Source organism: Pseudopodoces humilis, chromosome 1 (assembly GCF_049639895.1).
Source record: "Pseudopodoces humilis isolate 2021_Gansu_Grassland_sample_001 chromosome 1, ASM4963989v1, whole genome shotgun sequence".
Classification (NCBI taxonomy): Eukaryota; Metazoa; Chordata; class Aves; order Passeriformes; family Paridae; genus Pseudopodoces; species Pseudopodoces humilis.
Window position 1 is genome coordinate 106,578,392 of NC_142200.1, and position 19,914 is coordinate 106,598,305.

The 19,914-nt window shown below is 39.3% G+C and overlaps 1 protein-coding gene across 1 annotated transcript in view; it reads right to left on the bottom strand.

Moving 5' to 3' along the window:
• Positions 1–6,823: 6,823 nt before the first annotated feature.
• LARS2 (leucyl-tRNA synthetase 2, mitochondrial) overlaps positions 6,824–19,914 on the bottom strand; it is an 83,707-nt gene continuing 70,616 nt past the window's right edge. Inside the window, exons 19-21 of the mRNA XM_005519042.3 lie at positions 19,251–19,362; positions 12,605–12,732; positions 6,824–7,196 (exon numbers count right to left, since the gene is read on the bottom strand). Of these exons, the coding sequence (XP_005519099.1) occupies positions 7,017–7,196; positions 12,605–12,732; positions 19,251–19,362 (420 nt within the window). The 3' untranslated portion in view covers positions 6,824–7,016. The remainder of the gene's footprint in view (positions 7,197–12,604; positions 12,733–19,250; positions 19,363–19,914) is intronic.

Here is a 19,914-nt window from a genome sequence, read left to right on the forward strand (position 1 = left end):
ATAGCAGGGGGGCAGCTTTCCTTGGTGGACTTTCCTTGCAGCTTTCTAATAGAGGTTTTCGTTGAATGTGCCATTTATCTGCACCTGCCAGATGCTTTATACTAGGAAGATGATGCACAGCACTGTAGGGCAAATAAGAGGGTGGAGGAGGCAGGGATGAAGCAAGGTGACTGCAGAGGTGAGCCCGGGGGCTGCTGTGTGTGGGAAGGGAAGGCTGGGCTCAAGCCGGGGGCCAGCTGCGGGATGCGACGCTGCAGAGGTGGGGAGGCCAAACCTCAGCCTCCGCCTTCCAGAAGGTTTTCAGGAAGGCAGCAGGGCAGGGCAGGGACATGTTGTTCCTCCTCAGGGCTGCCCCAGGGGCCCCTGCATTCCTTCAGGAGGCCAGCCCTGCCTGCAGCCGGCTCTGGCAGCCCTGCCGGCTCCCAGCACATTGAATCCCCAAGCTGCAGGGGCAGCCTGGGGACTGGGGGCAGCCCAGGTGCCCACCACGCAGCCTAGCTTGGTACATCCCATGCCCTTGGGATCGGGGCAGAAATGGATCCAAACTTGGATGTTTTGCTCCTGCTGTGGTACAAGTGTCTACCACAGGGCATTATCTCTGCAGGGAATTATGCTGAGTACTAATTAACACTAATTTAATTAACACTAACCGCAGAGAGAGGCCAGGGCAGTATGGGGACACCTTTCCACACTGCTTTTCAGGAGAGGTACAGATGCTTCACAGAAGGGGTTTCAGGATCATGTTCCTTCTTAAATAGCTGCACTTGCAGCATCAATTCAGTGGGGATGCTGTGGACCCTGCGTACAGGTGGATAAGCTGAGGCAGGGAGGGTTACCTGGCAGGCCACACCTTGGGAAGGTTAGAGGAGCCATGGGGAATCACCAAGATCCCGAACAGGAACCCAGGAAGCAGCAGAAAGAGAAGCCGCAGACCCCTGAGATGCAGCAGCTCGGTCTCCATGAGGAAGGCCAGAGCTGGGTGCCAGGTGCCCGGCTGCTGCTCTGGGGCAGACAAGAGCCTTTACCTTCCTCTCCTCAGTTTCTCCAGGTGCCATCAGCAGTGTTGGAATCACTGGTCTTCCTTAGCTGTCACTCCATGGGTCAGAACACTTCCTTTCAGTGACTGTGGATTTGCACTAGACTGATGCAGACAGCTCTGTTGGCTTTCCTACCCTTGCTCAAAAGAATGTGGAATAGTTTGTTTTCTCCATTTTCTACTGAAAAGAGCCTTTTATCAGAACAAGAGCTTGCCTGGAGAATTTTCCAGCTCTGTTTCCCTGCCTCTTTATCAGTGCATTAACACAAACAGCACCGTGACCTTTTTAACCAACATACGTGGCCTCCAGTAATGCTGTGCTGGAAGCACTCCACAGGTCAGACGACATCCTGCCATCAGTCACTGGCCTCACGTGGTTTGGTGGACTTCGAGTGGATTTGCCAGATGCAGTCAGTGCATCCACTCAGTTCTTCCGTGCATGTCCTAGGAGAAGCTCTCTGAGTAACAGATGTTTTTAAATGCTCTTTCACATGGGAAAATTGGGAATTATATGTTTTTGTTGCACCCTTGCTATTTCATCCAGCCATGTGGCTCTCCAGGGATGGAGACGTACTTAAGAAAAATATTCACTTCTGAAAGCTTCTACACATCTTTTTCACAATACTTCCTTGGCTTAACCAGCCCAGCAATGTACACTTGTATTTCTGTTTCACAGCAATTAGTAAGATTTGCTGATTACACTGCTATGTGCTTAAAGACAATTGATTTCCCTTTGTAGCAGAAAACAATTTCCTGTTATGCCAATTCTCTTAATCTTCATCAGAAACAAACCCAGGCTGCCATTGCCAGTGATGTGTCATGTTCTTTTATTAAATCACTCTCTTTTGTACCCCAGTTATGTGTCCTGTGTTTATTATTCCTGATCACTGGATTGGATCACCTACAGCTGTTATGACTTGTACTATTTTGCTTCACATATTGTTGGCACAAGCAGAGTTATTGAAAAGCAACTCCCTTTGCTCAGCAGCTTGCATTTCCTTTGGCAGAGGGACGTGGGTATAGGGACAGCCCTGGACCTTTTACGCTTCATTTTGGCACGTGTAAAAAACTACTGGCAGATGAGGAAGTTCAGAGCCTTATATGTGAGTGTGGGCCACCCCCTTGCAGCCAGCCCAGAGAGCATGCACAAAACACACATTTCTGCTCACGTAAATGCACGTGTTCTGTTTAGAGTTACATTGAAGGAGAACAGGCTCCTCAAATAAAAGAATTTTTTATGCCCAGGCTAAGCACCACTAGTGAAAGCAGAGTGTCAATATTCAATTCATTGTACTTAAGCCTGTCCTATTTACACATTCCTTTGCTTAGTGAGAAACTCAGCAACTCAGGAGAGAGAGCAAATTGGTGTGGCCCAGGCAGATAAGCATGCAAGGAAATGTCCTGGATAACTTTGTATGGAAGATGGTGCTGGATGGCAACTCCCCAGGGCTTAAAACCAGACCTGAAGTTTTCCAACCCAAAGCTTACCTGAGTGAGAGAAGTGCCACGAGTTACACAAAGGCTGTGTGTGACTTGAGGCCTCCTGGGACAGACAGGGTTAGTGCACTGAAGACTGCCTTGTGATACCGGAAAGTCACATTATTCAGGAAAGGGAAAAAAATTCCCACCTTTCCTCCACATGTCAAGCAAGATCTCTTTTATCATCTGGGCTGCAGATGAGAGCTCTGATCCTCTCCCCTCCTGCACAGAGATAATGCTTCAGTTCAGTTCTTCTCCTGCTAGGGCTGGGAGAGGCTTAAAACTCCCTCTGATCTACTGTGATCAGCTTCATCCTTCTTCTTAGAGACATAAACCCCATTTCCATGAAAAAAACCCCAAAACTAACAATGGTGTAGTTCAGCAACATTTTTTAAGGTAAAAAATGGACTGATAGTATGTATATTCACCACTCAGGTTCCTTGGTGATAGACCTGGTTTAACATTGAACACTTGTGCAGTGTTTTGTATCAGTCCTTTGATACAAAATCACCTCAGATCATTGAAGGAAAGGACTGGTGAAACACGGAAGCAGAAAAAGCATCCAGCGAAGCCAGATATGTACTCTTCCAAGTGGGTAAATATACATGAATAAAACAAATCCCATCTCTGTAAACTGGAGTAAGTATTGCAAAACTACAAAAAAAAACAACCCACCAACCAACCAATCAGCCCCAATTACTTCTTCATTTATAGCAAGCTTTTATAAATATCTCCCATACTGCAAACCTCCCTAGGAAGGAGCAACCAGCAATGCACTAGTTAACATTCTTTCTAGTGCATGTTGATTGTGAAAGGTTTAGAGAATAGGAATAGCTTTCTGTGAGGCTTTACACAGAAGGAGAGACAAAGAGGGGAGACTGTATGACCTGCCTTATCTGTGGAAATTCTCCCTCCAGAAGAAACAAGCAGGCTTTACAAAGTCAGATCTGAAAATGCCATTATTAACCTGATGTCAGTTCTGGGGCATTACTTTAGTCTGGTAAGAGAGCACACAGTCTTTATTTTGCACCAAATCTCCATGTTTGGGTTCTGATAAAGGTCATGGAAATATACATGCTTGTCCAGCAATACTCCTGTACAGGGCTTTTTCAAGGCACAGGTGGAACATACTGACTAGATATCTGTCTTAGCTAGTGACCTAACCTGTAACAGTGTCCTTTAACGTGATGTAAGAAGCCCTCTTGCCTTGCTGCAAAGCACCATGGGTGTGTCTACGTCACCTCAGTTGTCACCCACGCCAAATAACATATTTTTCTACACAGTGGTGTCTTCCACCACATTTCAGTGTGGGGTGATGCACTCATCACCCCAGCATCTGAGATCCTTTCTCACGAGATCAATGACATTGGAAAAGTACTTGGTGACCTTTCAGGACTTTTCCAGTTTTTAGTTTTGTGGAATCAATGTTTGAGTGCTGGATTTTTTTGAAGTTTAGTCACATGAACAATTTTGGGGAAGAAAGTGTGGCAATATTCTTTAAATTTGACATTACTTAAAATAGAAATTCAATATAGACTGGATCAATGCAACAGCCAATCTCCTATCTCTCAGAGGCACAGGATGCTGAAGATGCCCCTTCTGTGTGATGGATCCGTTTCTTGGAGCAGCTTGTCCTGGGTCTATCCCACCGCGTTTAGCAAACCTCCCACATCATCTTTGGATCTTCACTTCATGGAATAAGGACAGTGGCTCCATGTCCTTTTTAAGGTGCGTGAATGCAGTGCAATTTGACTGATCACCTGCCAGCACCCTTCCTTTTCACTTCTCAAATGTCCCCTGCCCAGATTTAAAACTCCAGCACTACTTACCCACTGAGCTTTCCAAGGGGGCACAATCTATATACACCACCTTCAGCATAAAGATGCCTCTCTACTGTGACACAAATAACAACTGCCACATAAATGAGACTTCTGTGATGAGCTATTTTACAAAGAAAGGCTTAGTAACTGGCTGCAGCCTGTATATCATTATCAGTTCCATCTAGGCACAGACCGAACCCGTGAGTCACAATTACTGTAAGACAAACGGTAACTTGTGCTTTAGAGCAGGTCAGTCTTGTAAGAAATGCCAGTGGCTGCCAGCACAACAGCAAAGCTCTGCAGCTGGCACCCCTGCCATCCTTCAAACATACACTTAGCAGGGGATTAAGATCTGTCACACTGTCTGCATCATCTCTCTCACTCACTCACTCAGTCTTTCACGACCTTTTTTGTATCCTCTAGACCACACTGAATTACAACTTACTGTAAACACACTGGCAGGACTTTTGACCTTACACTTTTTGTGAGTCTGCTGTTCACTACCTTTCCCTTTTTAGCCTGTAGAAATCCATTCCCTATTTTGATTTTTGCCTGAATCACCAAGTGACATCTACAATTCACTTCCTCAGGCAAGAGCAAATACCCTCAAGTGCTAACAGCAATAAACACTGTGGGCTGCTGCTTGGCCCTGCAGTGACTGCAGCTTTTGTTTAAAGGCACCACAGGGTTCCTGGCTTACAACATCTTTCTTCATCCTTAAAAATTTAAAAAGTTTTTATTTACATCAAACATGTCACTTTTCCCCCAAAGAAAATCTCTGTTAAAATGGTTCCACAGGGTGTGTTAAACCTTCTACATAAACTAAAAAAAAAAAAAAAAAAAAAAAAAAGCAGGACCACAGATTTTACTTTAAAGGATCTCTTTTACCGTCCTTTTAGGGGCTTCTGAACAGGAGTTTTATGAATTTATAACAACATACATGTCAGGCAGACACTGGAATTCAAATTATTTTAACTCCAACTAAAGGCCTATGTTTGAATGTCTGAATGCATTCCTTTGTGGCTCAGATTTCTAGAGTCTTAAAACTGCAAAGACTGTATCTTCATTATAAATATTCCATTTCTTAGCCATTCTGGTATCAAAGGACTGCTGAAGAGAAAACCTGCACAAGTGTGGTCCAGGAGGAAGCAGAAATCAGAGGAGTTTTGTTGCAAAGGTAGGGATGTGTACAGCCAAACATGTTTGCTAAGCCTGGCATCTCTGTTATGCATCTGGATATTTGGTACCAAAAATGCATAAACCCCAAATGAGTATTGGCATTGTTTAACTAGTGCCCACATGGCAATGTGATCTGTCTTGGGCCTAGTTGCTGAGGATCTATGAGACTTATTTACTGTTGCGTAGGATATTTTTCTTGGTTTCCTTTCAATTCAATACAGAGTGGATGCCTGCTGGGCTGGAAGGTTACTGCAGACCTCTGTATTTACCTTGCTGGTTGTTATTGCTGATTTCTTAACTGTCAGAGTGGCTCACAAATGGCTGGCTTATTGGACCAGTTAGTTGAATGACTGTTAAAGAAAAAACGTTCTTTCACAATGAACCCTGCAATTGTTTCCTTGGAAACTCTTTTTCAAGCATTTGCTGAACACAATAAATATTTCCATGTGGATATACCAGTAATGCAGAGTACAAATAACCTGTTTGGAATCTGGCATGAGAATGGCTTTACGATTTATGAATGTCTGATTGATTTTTAGAAATATGGTGGCTATTTTCACTTAATGAACCCCTCAGAAAAAAAAATAAAAAAATAAAAAAGAAACAATTTCAATTCAAGTTTTACAATCTAGGCACTACAAGATCCAATAGAGCCAAAAAGCACCTTGTCTGCCTTCCCCACTTCTGCATTTCTAGCAGCTGACGGATCCCTCTCTTGCATGCCCTGAAAGTCTCTGAGATGGCTCATTTGTAGGAAGTAACTTCCATCCTGCTCCATGCAAAAACAACCATCAGTACTTTGCTAAAGTTGCACATCTCATGCATGTGCCAACAAATACATCAGCTAGGAAGGAGAACCCTGGCTAAGGCAGGGCTTGGCTAAATTATCTGACCTTTTTCTTGGCTTGGCTCTGAAATGTATGTGAAATGTATCAAACCACCCCATTCTGGCTACCTGCTGTGCCCAAGGCCATTGGTCAGCACAAAGAAATTATTATTTAAATTAACACTCTGTAGTGTTTTGTAGTGTTTCCTTAAAGCTTTAAATGCTAGTTAATGGTAGGGTACCCAAACATGATACAGGGAGCAAAGCACACCTAACATTTGGGGTAGCACATACACAGGACAGTAGTTTAGCCCTGGAATCATATTTATGCATCTGCAATTAGCCAAGCCAACTTTCCAACAGGATATATTCCCGAGGCTAACACCAAGGCCCATGTGCTTTCTTCAGTTACATTCTGTTACAATTGTTTAGTTCTTCTGCACTTCCTTCTCTTCCTCCCAAAGAATATGGACAGGCAGCATCTTGAGCGTGACTCCGTAAGAAACTTTAATTCTGCACATTTCTCCACATTGAAAGGAAGATTTAGGAACAACCTGATTTCAGTAAGATTTCTTTCCCACCTTTACATGAAGTGAAATAACCACAACTGCTGTTTTTTCATTGGTTTCCACCTCAAAAGATTCCAGTTCCCTTTTACAGCCCAGCAGAGCCTTTACTATTCTTGCACTAAGAAGTTGATAAGGGCAGTTCTTGGAGAAAGAAAGACCTTTTTAATGGCTCGTCCCTGGAGATGCTTGACTCCAAGTTCACTTTGAAGAATGAGCTCGTGGACTTCTTCAAAATTGCGGGCTGCTTGCTGAGGCACAAAAACTTTGCCGCAAGCTTTGTTATTGATCTGAAAAAGAGACAAGAAAACAAGAAAAAACACAAGTTTAACTAGACTGTTTCCTACAATTTCATTTCCTGTATCCAATCCATCTTTTTACAAAAGGAAAAGGAGAAAGTGGAATAGTCTCTTTTCTCCAAACTCACACTTTCTAAGTAGAGGATAAAATTCTTTCTATCTCCTCTCCACCGTAAGATAAAACTCTGACTCATGGTACTCAAAAAAATTTGGAGAAGTGGCCACAGGAAGTCTCAGTTTTGAAGACAGCAAGCAGCACGTGACTGTGCAATGCAGTGATCTTTTAATTTTAAAAACGTGACAGTCACATAAGCTGCATAAAATGTCTGGTGGGAATCTTGGTTTGTACATAGTCTGGACAGCAATTTGGATTCTTTACAGCTAAGCAATGTCTTACAGAGATTCAAATGGAAGATTTATTATTTTTAGAAAAATAGGCTTTAATTTATGTATGTTCCACTCATTGTTATATGTTGCACTCAACCCATGGCTCATTAATCCAACACTGACCACAAAGATGTCAACTACTCACTGTAGCTGTAACATTTTCCTGTTTGTGGCTGGTTTTCAGAGCAGTTTCCACGCTGGCTTTGCTTCAGTGGGGCAGAATCATGTAAGTAAAGCAGAGTAAGTCCTTTGGTGGGAATCGCCTTAATTTATAAAATGGTTTTATAAATTCTTTCTGTCATCCAGTGAGAATAGATAATGGAAACAGACTACAGAGCCTGAGTACCTTTCTGGAGCTGGAATAAAATTAATTATTGCAAAAGCTTTCAGATTTATATGGACTATTTTCTGTGGCTTAATAAGAAGAATGTCAATCACACATTTTAGAAAATGAAATAATTTGTATTTTTTTAATGCCATTAATCACATTACTTGCATAATAATCTGTGTAGGTACTGCAGATCTCTGACCCCTAGGCATCATTTCAAGGAGATTTCAATCTTCTAAAAGAAGCACATTGCTTCATGCAGTTTGGACATAAAAATGGACACGACTTTGTTTTCATCTGGATTTTATCCAGGATATCTGTATGCAACATATGACAAATGAGAAAGACCCAGTTCACTTACCTAGTGTATTGTATTGTGTAGTGTATTGTATACCTAGTTTGTATCGTTTGTATTTTATTTTATTGAAAATAAAATAATTTGTGCAATTCTCTGAGAGAGGAAGTTAGGACAGATTTTTAAGGAACAAGATGAAGTCTCAAATGCAGCAAAGATGAGCGACTTCTGTTTTTTGACTAGTCTTGAGAATAATTTGAAGTGATAATGCCAGTAGGCTTTTAACTACTCCTACATGCATTCATAATGTGGCATCATAAAAGGCTGGCTGTGTTAAACTTTGCCTTTTGCACCTGGTGTAAAATAAAATCCTTGAAAAACACATAGGAGCTAATTTTTAAAGCTTTTCTGAAAAATAAATACAAGCAGTTCTTTTTGACAGGACACTTCAGAGAAGAAATGCATTCCACAGGAAAAGGAAAACAGTAAAATCCAAACAGATATAGTTTTAGTGGGAATATAAAGCAAGCTTCTCAGCTTGCTGCTAGGACACGCAGCCTACAGTTCAAAGCTATGCCTGCCTAGTTAAAATGTCATTCACTGTCCTCCATCATGCAAATTAATATGTCCCAGTGGATGGATGTTGGCAGGGGGAAATTTTCCACAACTAGCTTATTTGGTGCTTTTCTCAACAGAAGAGCCAAGTGGTCTAAATCAGCTTGGTAAATAAATGACTGCTAGTGGTTGTATTTTCCTAGAAAGGTCGAGAAGCCTGGGTGACCTGGCACTGTGTACCTTCCCACAGCACATCTCCACCTTCCCACAGCATGTCTCCTGATCTTCCCAGACTACACTCTGGGACCAAAGCTCTTATCAAACAGCAGACTGCTTATGGCTGCACCATGTGTTTGAGCATGGCTTTCATTATATGGCAGGTATCATGAAGCATTTTAACACTATTCTTAAAGCAGGCAGCTGCAGATTTCATCATATGCTGTGTCTAACAAGCATCCTATTCACATATCCTTTTAGTCCAGGGCTTAAGTTCTCAGCAGGAGAAATGCCTTCTGCTTTTCCTCCATCTCTGTCTCTATCTCACTAGACCAGAATAACCCTTGACATTTCCAGGTAAAAGTGCCAGCACAAGAAAATTGGGTGCTGGCAGCCTTGTTTCTCTGAAAGATCATGGCAAACTGCATGAGAAGAAACACATGAGTCTTGGGTCTTTTCTTCCCCCAAGGAAAGAAGCTGTTTTTTCTTCTCTTCTTTTCCCTTTTATTTTTTTTTTTTTAATATTCAACATTCTATACTATGCCAGATCTGCAGGGAGCTAGTGTTAACTACAGAAGTTATAAAATTTGAAATGAAATCACAAAAGACTGAAAAATAAGCACCTTGAGGCTGCAGAGAGGAATTTTTAATTCAACCCAAATATTTTTTTACCATTGATGCATAATCCTTCTGAAAAGTTAGAAAGAAAATAAATATCTGTGCACTGTTAGGCCTCCCTCATATGCCAAAGCAAGGAAAATGACACCAACTTTCTTTTTTAATTTATAAAAACATCAGTTATAAGACCACATCTGCTAACAGTTCCGCACCACCTAGAAAATGTGAGGAATGCTAGTCAGAAATGTGTTTATAGGATGAAATGCACACTACATTCAGGTCAGATTTTTCAGAGCATTAGTTACATACAGTATTATTAAAAATACTCAACTTTGCAATAATATTTAGAGTAACAGATACTGTGCATACCCTGTGAATTTAAATGTCTTTCTTGTAGGCAATTTATCCGAGGATACAGTGAGTTGGTTGCTTTTGTTGCTTTGGGTTAAATATGGAAAGACATAACTCCAGCACAGACAGGAAATAATGAAGTATTTTGTGTGAAGAGAAATAAACCCAGAATGTCTCAGCAGACAAATCCCTGGCAGCCTGAGGCAGTTTGATGGCTTGAGAAGAATAGGGTTGTGGCCCAAAGACTTGGTTTGACTGTACAGCCTTGTGAAAAGACACTGACTCTTTGCAACTAACCAATTCCTCTGTATGGAGAGTGTTTCTTGGTTTAAAGAGGACAATTTATTTTTGCAGCCATATAAAAACCTTCAGTGCCCACAAGACTTCCCACATTCTGCGCACATTCACATTCCCTGCGCCCCCATATTTCTCTTTTGCCTTACTCTTACAGTAGAAAGCCATGCATGCTCTGTAGGCACTATTGCTAAGAATTATTCCCAGTTCAAAAAAGCAACTTGTCTCTCTGGTATTCCAGTCACTTGCTTTCTCAGAAGGCAGGTGTTTACCTACATCATATAATTCCATGAATATATGACTGAGACATAAAACAACAGGGTTGTTTTCTCTCATTACAACAAGACTGTTACACAAGGCTATGGCTTTGACAAAGTCAACCAGGAAAAGAAAAAAAAGTCATTTTCATAATGGCTACAGAAAGCAAAATTATTTTTTTTTCTTGTTCCTTTTTATGAGAAGGAAATATTCATATCAGCAGAAAAACATCAGTGACATGTTTAGGCATTTTCATGTTTGGTTGTGTAGTCTTAAAAAAATTGTGTCCAGAGCTTTCCCTGTGTTGCTGAAGTTGCTATTTCAAAGATATATTTAATAACATGTTTGCTTTAACCACAACGGCAAAGGCGTTTCTATAATTACACAATTTCTCATTCATGACTTCCTTATAAACAGAACACTGGAATTTAAGATGTTTGCTAGCTGTGCTTGGATGCGAAGGCTTATTTTGAGCTTGACAGAAGTGATCATACCTCAGAGAAGATTTTTACTGTCAGAACTAAATGCTTATCACTTAAAGAAAAAAAGAGAGGGAAAGAAAGAGGAAAAAAGCTATTCACCCACAGAGACTATTAGGATAAGTCTTCTATTAACCCCAGCTGGCAACTGAGTCCTTGTCCTTGGTTTAGAAAGATGACAGTTGAAAATTTCCTTCAAAAAGACAGTCCTTGGTCTTTACTAAGTGTGTATGTTTAATGGTGGAAAAACTAGTGTTTTAACAGTATTTCTCATTCGGTTCAAATAAACTGATGGAGAGATCTGGCAAGATATGAAATTATTTGCGAAGATACTTTGATTATGGAAATCTACAGCAACATGGCTTCCCCTAAGTTGAACCAATCTCTTCCCTCCTCAAAAAACTCAGCTCAACAAAAACAACCCAACTGCTTTGCTCACTCCCCTAAACAGGCAAACAGAAAAAAATACAACTAAAATGCATGTCTTCTGTTTCTTTTACACACACAGAACATACAGTTTTACATGACCAAATGACATTTCTTCTGTAGGCTCCATTTCATTCAATATCCAGAAACACAGAAAGTGTTGAAGTGTTTAATTTAGTTTAGAACATTAAAGTTTAGAATGTTTGCACTCAAGATTATCCTTTGGGGAACAGTAAAAAGGGAAGGAGTCCTGCAGATCTAGTAGTATTCAACTATGTTAATTACTGACTATCACAATGCTTGAGCATGAAGAACTTGAAGGCAGGTGGAACAGCAGTCAGTCAGTGAGAGTCAGCTGAGACACTGCTCAGGGATCCCACACCTTTAGCTCCAGGCATCCATTCCCTCTGTGCCCTGTCTAATGACCAAGTTTTATGATGCCTGGGAGCATTCTGAACACATGCTAGTTAACTAGAGCCATAGAAAAGAAGACAATAAACTACACTGTGCACACATTGGAAAACTGGAGGTTAAGTAAAGGTAGTTACATGTCCACTCTTCCACTGAGCAGTCAGCTCTTTGCCAGCCTCAAAGGGATTACAGTTCAATGAGAAATTGGAAGTTATAACATTTCCAAAGGCAGTTGGTTTTCTCAACCCCATTCCTGCAAATGTAGTCTCCTGACATGTGTCAGAAATTCAGCCCAAGGCAGATGGGAAACATCATTTGGTAAAAATCACAACTTAACCCAGCTTATGATTGGTTCTGCTAGGGAGCCATAGCACTACTGGTACCACAAGAAATATCACCTAATTATAAATTTTTGTACAGGGCTGAGTTAATAAATGTACTGTCAGGCAAAAAATTTGAGCCTGTATTTTGATCCTAGTTTTGACTGTATCATCCTTGCCCATGGCTGTTCATTGGTCAAATATCCACAGGTTGAGTGACTGGTATGCAGTCACTCTGAAAGGTTTATATTTAGGGCATCTCTCTTCCAAACTCACTGTATCTTTTTGTTTAGGAAACCATTTTAATTACTCAGCACAACTGTAATAGCAGCTTCTGTTTTGAACTTTCAGTGAACCATCTACTAAGGGAACTGACTTCCACAAGAGAAGAAATTCCATCACCCTCTGGGCTCATAACACATTGCTTGGCCACTACTGAGAACAAATCAAAATGCTCTTACCAGTACAGACATCTCCACAACATCTGATGGCTGAAGGTAATCTGGGTCTACCTTGGGCCAGGACTGATGCAGAACATCAACATCCCAGTGATGATGAGTACAAAGTTTATTCTGAATATGTGCCAAACCTGGAAAATGAAAACAGTAAAACATTCATCTGTATGGTAACCAGAACATTTGGTCTCTGGAATTTGTTTGACAAATTAGATCAGGATAAAGCTGACTTTAAAAGCAAGTGCCATAGGAGGAAATAACATTGTTTAGATTAGCATACAGCACATTATAAACAGAAAGATGCACATCTTTGAAGCATTTGTTTTATACCACGAGTAAGGATATTAACAACGTGGGCACACTTCAGATTTAAATTAACACTCTATAACTTTGCCAAGAGCACAGAAGACCACTGCTTATTATTTTAAATTGTAATGCTGCAACACAAGCTGACCTCTGCTTCTAAAAGTCAACCATAATACTGCATTTATTTTCAGTAATGCCACCAGTTTGATTAGAATTTTACTAACAATTGAGAATGATACACCATTATGACTTATTTTACAACTTGTAATATGCTGGGTAGTTTCTAAATTTGCAAGTCAAGCTACTTGCAAGATTCTCTCTATTTTGTGAAATGTATTTTCTCACAAATTAAAGGTCATACAAAGGAATGCCTTGCATAGCTTGCTCTCCTTATGATTTTTACATTCTGAAACATTTTATCCTTTGATTTTTAAAAATTTCTAAAATGGCTAAATGTGATCTCCTTTTATTAAACTGGCTATGGTCTTACCAAAATAATTAATTCCTGATTTGTTTAAGTAATAGGAGAATAGGACGCAAGTCATCCTGAAGCTGCATTCTGTAACTGAATAGAATCTCCTGAGTGGGATTTATGTTGCTGTTTACTGCAGCTGTATGACAAAATACAAAGATTTCATTTAACAAGGTGCTGTCAAATATCATCAGCATTGATGATGATTGCTCTTGCGATTCTCACAGAGCCAGGGGATTTTTAAATTCAAAGCATTCTCTGCATATGAATAAGAACACAGACTAAAACTTTTTATAAGCACATGCTCTGTTCAGAACTTCAAATTCATGTGAAATCTCATCTGGTTTAGGGAAACTCCAGCAAAAGCATAAAGGAAACCCATCAACACAAGACTCACTGGTGAGACTGAGGCACTGAAGCTGTTCAAACAACATGACAGCAGCCATAGGCACACACCCAGCCCATGCACAGTGCATACATCAGTTCAGCTCGTGGGATTGTTTAGACTAATACAGTGAGTAACAGCAAATAGGGACATAAAGAGCAGGCAACTTCCTCCAGAAAAATCCACCACATTTTTGTCAGTGCTTTTTCAGACAAAATACTTTGGTAAAATGACACACAGCTGTGCTATTTGCTGAATGACTCAGAGAGGGACAGTGGGGAGGACCGATTGAAGCTGTTTCTAATGGCAAGCAAGAACATGCACATTTCCTAATGAAAACAACTATTTATTAGGTAAATAATTTATTAAAACAGTTCACTGGCTCTTATTTTGTGTATTTTTTTTTTTCTTTTGCACCAGTAGCTCAGAAATTGAGAGCAAAAGATAGGAACTCAAGCAGAAAAAAAATCTTGGTATTGATGATTCATTATCACATTGACTGTAAAGAAAAAAGCTGTTAGATTCTTTCCTTTTTGGCTTTTGAACATCCAGATGACCTCATTTCTTTCCAACTGATCACATGCCTTGTGGCAGAAGCATGCACACTGGCCACTCCTTATTTTACTGTTAAAGAGAATTCTTCAAATTATTTAAAACCCACTTTCTGATATAAGAGTTTCTATCTACAAAAGCAAAACCAAGGTCACTTTTCATTCCTGTGGAGGCTGTCAGTCCTAATAAACCTACTAATAAAAAATAATTAAAATGTATTCTGAAGCAAAGTGTGAGTAAGCCTGGTGTCAATTTTTGCTTCATGTTCTTGCTGCAAAATGAACTATGAGCTCATCCATAGAAAAAGAGTAGAAAAGTCAACAGAACTAGTTTGAGAAAACAGTTTGACAGGAAACCAAAACGAAGGTTTTAGTTATGTTGCCTGTTTGGCTTCCTGCCTTAATTCACATTTTGTAAGCTGTAAAACACAGAAAATATAATGATTTGGTTTGTATTTTCAAAATTCAACACTCTAAACCAGAAACTTCATCACCCTGGTCCAGAAAGGTGATGGTCCACTTGTGAGAACCTAGAGAGAACCTTTCTCTAGCCTTCCCACTCGATTCTGAGACATTAGAAAAAAAGCACTGTTTGATACATTAAAAATGGACCATTTCTGAAACTTTGATTGTGAAAACACGAAAAACCTATTTTATTGTCTTCTGTGTTAGAAAGCACCTAGTGAAGTGCATTTTATGAAGTGGTGTGCATTTTGCATCATATTTTTTGATGTATTATGCTTTTATGGCTATAGACTATCTTGCAGATGCAGGACAGAAAGCTGAGTATATTTTTACTTACTGTATGCTTTTTACTTATATATAGCCATCTGTACAGGACAGATCAAAGACAATACTTGTGCTCAGTCTGAAGCCCTGATCTTGGTACTGGATCTCCTTCAATGGACTTCTACTGACTAGCAAGCTAATATCAGAGCAAGGTTTCCCTAGCCAGTAACTCACAGCACTGAATCCATCTTAAAACACCAAGTTAAATGAGTACTATAAATTAGTAAGTTGAGAGAAAGAGAGAATAGGACCAGTCTAACAACTTTTCAGCTCAGGGCAATGTTTTACTAGCCTTACAGGAGTATTTCATAAGCATAATACTTCCCCCTAAGGTGCTATTTGACAGGGCAAAGCAGATTCTCATTTTAAATGACTTAGATTTAAGAAGGAAGATGTGGGAGCAACTGTGTATCAGAAAGGTGTTAGGACAGCAAGGTAACACTAGTCTTACAGAAAAAAAGCACTGGAAAAATTATCTGTAAAATTCCAGTAATTGTGCAACTACTTAGAAACAAAATTATGTAGGCCAGAGGAAAAGTTGTGATTATGAAGTAAATTGAGAAAAAGCTGGCTTGTGACAAGCCCTGGAACAAGAGGTTAAAGGAGAGAAGGAAATGAAGATGTAAGTCTTAATGAGTGATAAAAGGAAGCTAATAAAAGCATTTTATTAATGACACAATGGCAGTATCAGAGTTTAGGACTAGGGATTTTCAAACAAAAAATATAAGATGATCAGAGGGGGAAGTCTAAGATGACTGTGAGGGTGGATATCCAAATACTTCTAATTTTTGAATTTAGTGAAAATGAAACAATAGAAATGTGTGTTAAGCAAAAATCCACCACACTAGTAGACAAAGCAGGAAAACTTTTTAAAAAGCTCAGATCAGGAGTATGTCAGGGCAAGTGGAGAGACATTTTGGATGAGTATCTACTCTCCTTTGCAGCCTCTTTCTGGCACTGTTGATATGCTTTTTGCCATTTAATTAATCTCCCTATTTGACAGATTCAGGCAAGTTACATATCCAAAATACCTTTCTACAGCTCAGGAAGACTATGTCTATCAGTCATATGTGAAACAGTCTGCAATCTCAAAGAAATGATAACAGTTGTCTCCAGACAGCTCTGAGAAAAGTTATTTTATAGCACTGGTATAGTAGTACAGAAGTAAGATGTGAAAACCCTGGGTCACTGTAAGCTAACTCTAGGATTTGCTTGCAATCCAGCAAACTCCACTCAAATCCTTTTAACCTTCTTAAAACAATATCTTCCTCCATTTGAAAAACTTGCTCTCATTCATTTTATGTTATTACTCTTGGAGAAAAAAAAAAAAAAAACAACTTAAACTCCAAATCATGTTTCTTATTGGATTTGTGAAGGGGGGTTTCTACATTCAGAATTTCAATTAAATCCTGCATCATCAATTAGCTTTTACTCAACTCCATTCTTTCCAGAGGCCTTCTTGAGCAAGGGCTGAATTCCAACAAATTCTTGCAACAGAGCTATTGTAGTGACAGTCAAAATATTGCTAAGGCAATGATACCATTAAAAATTCCAAAAATTATGTTTCATTTCAGTATTTCCTAAGATGTGCTTATCAAATGTGTACCTATCTTTCATGTGCCACCTCTAATAAAAAATTAGCAACTCACAATAAGCAGTTTCATATCCTTGTCTGAACAGCAAAACACTGTACTACTACAAACAAACTAAAAAAAAAGTCTCAAATGGTGTCTGTATATTCCTTAGATACAAGGTTTCAGGAAGGAAACTGATTTCCTCATCCTGTTAGTGTTCATAAACTGCCAAGATATCAGCCGGATGAACTCTTCCCGCACTGAGGGGCTACGGTTGCTTTTTATGTTATTGAGCGATAAACCAGTGCATTCGCTGCACAGTTAACACCATCAGGCTGACACACCAAAATACCAAAAACTGTTCAGCCCCTATGGCAGGAGAAGACCTTCTTCACACACAAAGTATCACGGGTTGCTATTGATCAGCTGCTGAAAGGTGAGGCACTTACAACATTCAAGCAGCTTCCATCAAAGAGTGGGGTCCACTGCTATAGGTGCAATTTATAGAACTAACAATATACAAACTCCTTTTCCTGACCAATTTACGAAAGAGGAAGCAGTGTTATCCTGACATTTAGATGCAAAGCCAAGGTACAAAAGGAGAGATTTCTGAGTATGGAGAACTAAAGCACAGAGGAAACTAAACAGAGTATTAGGAGCCTTAATTTTCATACTGAAATTATTTAAAATAGTAAAGTATCATCACTTATACACAACAAAGTTTGAGAAATTGGTTACATCAGGTGGAACCAGAGTACAACTCAAAACTTGGGGAATCTTTAATATGAAATCTCAATCCCAGGATAGACGGCTATTTCAAAATAATACAATAATCTTACCACAATGCAGCAGCTAAATGTACGCACATTCTCCTGATAAAATTGTTTAATAACTTCAGTATAATGCAATGATTATCATTCTAAAACATACTGTCATTTTCAAATTTAGTAATAAAATTCTTCATGCAATAATCAATACACAATGTTTTCTTATGATTGCTGCACTGAATTGCAGTGCACATGTCTTTGGACCACACAAGTAAAATTTTATCTTTAAATGCAGACAGAGGCTGAGGACAATATACTTCCAATTTTTATATGCTTCCTTTTCATTCTTACATAAGAGGGAGATCTAGAAAATGTTTATAATTTTCATTGTCCAGTGATTTTAGTAGCAAGAAAAGACTTCTTCATCTAACATTCAAAATGCTACAGGATTAAGCTTCATGTTTGACAAGTTGTAATTATGATACCCTAGTGCTCTTTGTCATTTTATCAACCGTAGCTGATAATTCTGTATTTCCTAACATGTATTAGAATTCCAAGTTCAGAAGGCACTGTATATATAAGTAATTATCCTGGATCTCTTCTGCCTCCATCTCAGCAAATGTGGAAAACAGTCATGCTAACTACTTTTATTTAGTATTATTTTAATTAAATGGCACATCATAGTATAAGACCAGATGGATCATGTCAGATGTCACTCTTTATTCTAGACAGTTAAACTTCAATTAAGACATTTTAAAATCACTGGAAATGAAAACACATGCAAAAAACCCAACCCACTCTCCCTATCATATCTTGTTGTTTCCATAGGGTCTTCCTTGTTACTGCTTTGAACAAGAGTGGTCTTTCCTTAGCAATTAACATTTCAGGGCCATGAATAACACTCAAATATAATCAGTTTAGTAGCACTGCTCTGTAAACACTTGAATGCACAATGTTTTTTGGGACCATTGAAAATAAGGCCATTAAAACAGCATCCAAAAGCTAACATTAGGTCCAAAACCACACAGCAGTTTGTGGCCAGCCACAATGCAGAATATATTCCTATCTTTGCACGTGCATCTTGGGACTTTTCCCAACAAAACTTAGAATCAGTTGCTAAACCCTGGCATGCACATACCTTATTTCACAGGCTTTAACTGTATCAGCACCACAGAACTCAGCCCATCTGGTATTCAGACCTGTACAATTGTGACAGGTCTTAGAAAAGATACCCTATCATTCCCATTCTCCATGGCAGGTTAATTTTATAATGTTAATTATAATTATAATTTATAATTTTATAATAATTAATAATGGCATAGTGTCCCTCAGTCTCTGGAGCTAAAAAGATAAAAGAGTAGGATTTTTATTGAACACTACTTTAGTGTTTTTAGTATGCAGCCCTCTGATACGGTTTGCTTTGCCTGAATTCCTGAAAGAAGATATTTGTAGTCCAAAGGCTCTTGACACAGTTATTTAAAAAGGGAGTGTTTCTGTCCTGGTGTTCAGCTTTTAATAATGCCATTCATATTCAGGAGCAGTTAGCAGCTGGCATGAAGTCCTGTCTTGCATTTTTCTTCTCTATTTCTCTGCCTAGTTTCAAGAAATTCACCTCTGTATGCAAGGAAAAAGAAACCAAAGGCAGAAAAGAGAGACGTGGCAATGAAACAAAATTCATATTTGTTTAACAATTATGACAGAAAGAGACAAGCTAGATAAAGAATTCATGTCACATGTACTGAGTTACAGACATTTTTGCAAATTTCTTGTCCTTTTTCCTGGAACACCTATATGAAGTTTATAAATACCTTTCCACATCTCTGATGCAATGTGGGGAGCCATAGGTGCAACCATAATGCAGAGTGAAGCCAAAGCATCTTCAAATTCTGTGCTGTGGAGAACAAGAGACCGAGGAGCTTGCTGAGCGAAAAAGCAAGGAAAAAGAAACAAACTATTAACGTTCTGAAGTGGGGGGGAAAAGTAGTTTAATTAAGAAGAAAATTAAGTAATAAAACCTAAAATCAATGTTTATGCTAAGGAGAGTGTAATTTCACAATAAATTGGAAACTTATGAAAATGGAGAATTAAAATCACAACTCTTGATCACAGAGTGCTCTCTAACACTTAGAAGCTAATCCTAAAGTGGCTGATGAAGACCCTGGGCGGTCTTCTCTAGCACAGAACTCTGAACACACACTCATGTGGACAAGAGTGGCCCTCAAAATTCATTTTGAGTGCTGCCTTTTCTAGAAGTGCAATCTTAGGCAAAACCAGAACTATCTGAGAAGATGTGAAGCACTTGTATATGACAGTCAAACTGTGCTGAATGCAACATAGATTTTGTTGGGACAAGGTTCAGCTGTACAGGATCATAGAGTGGCTTCAGTAAAGCTGAAATTAGTGAAAGTGAGGTTTTAGAGCTGAAGGAAGCTTTGGGAATGAAAAGCATAGCAAAGTCTTTTACAGTTTTAT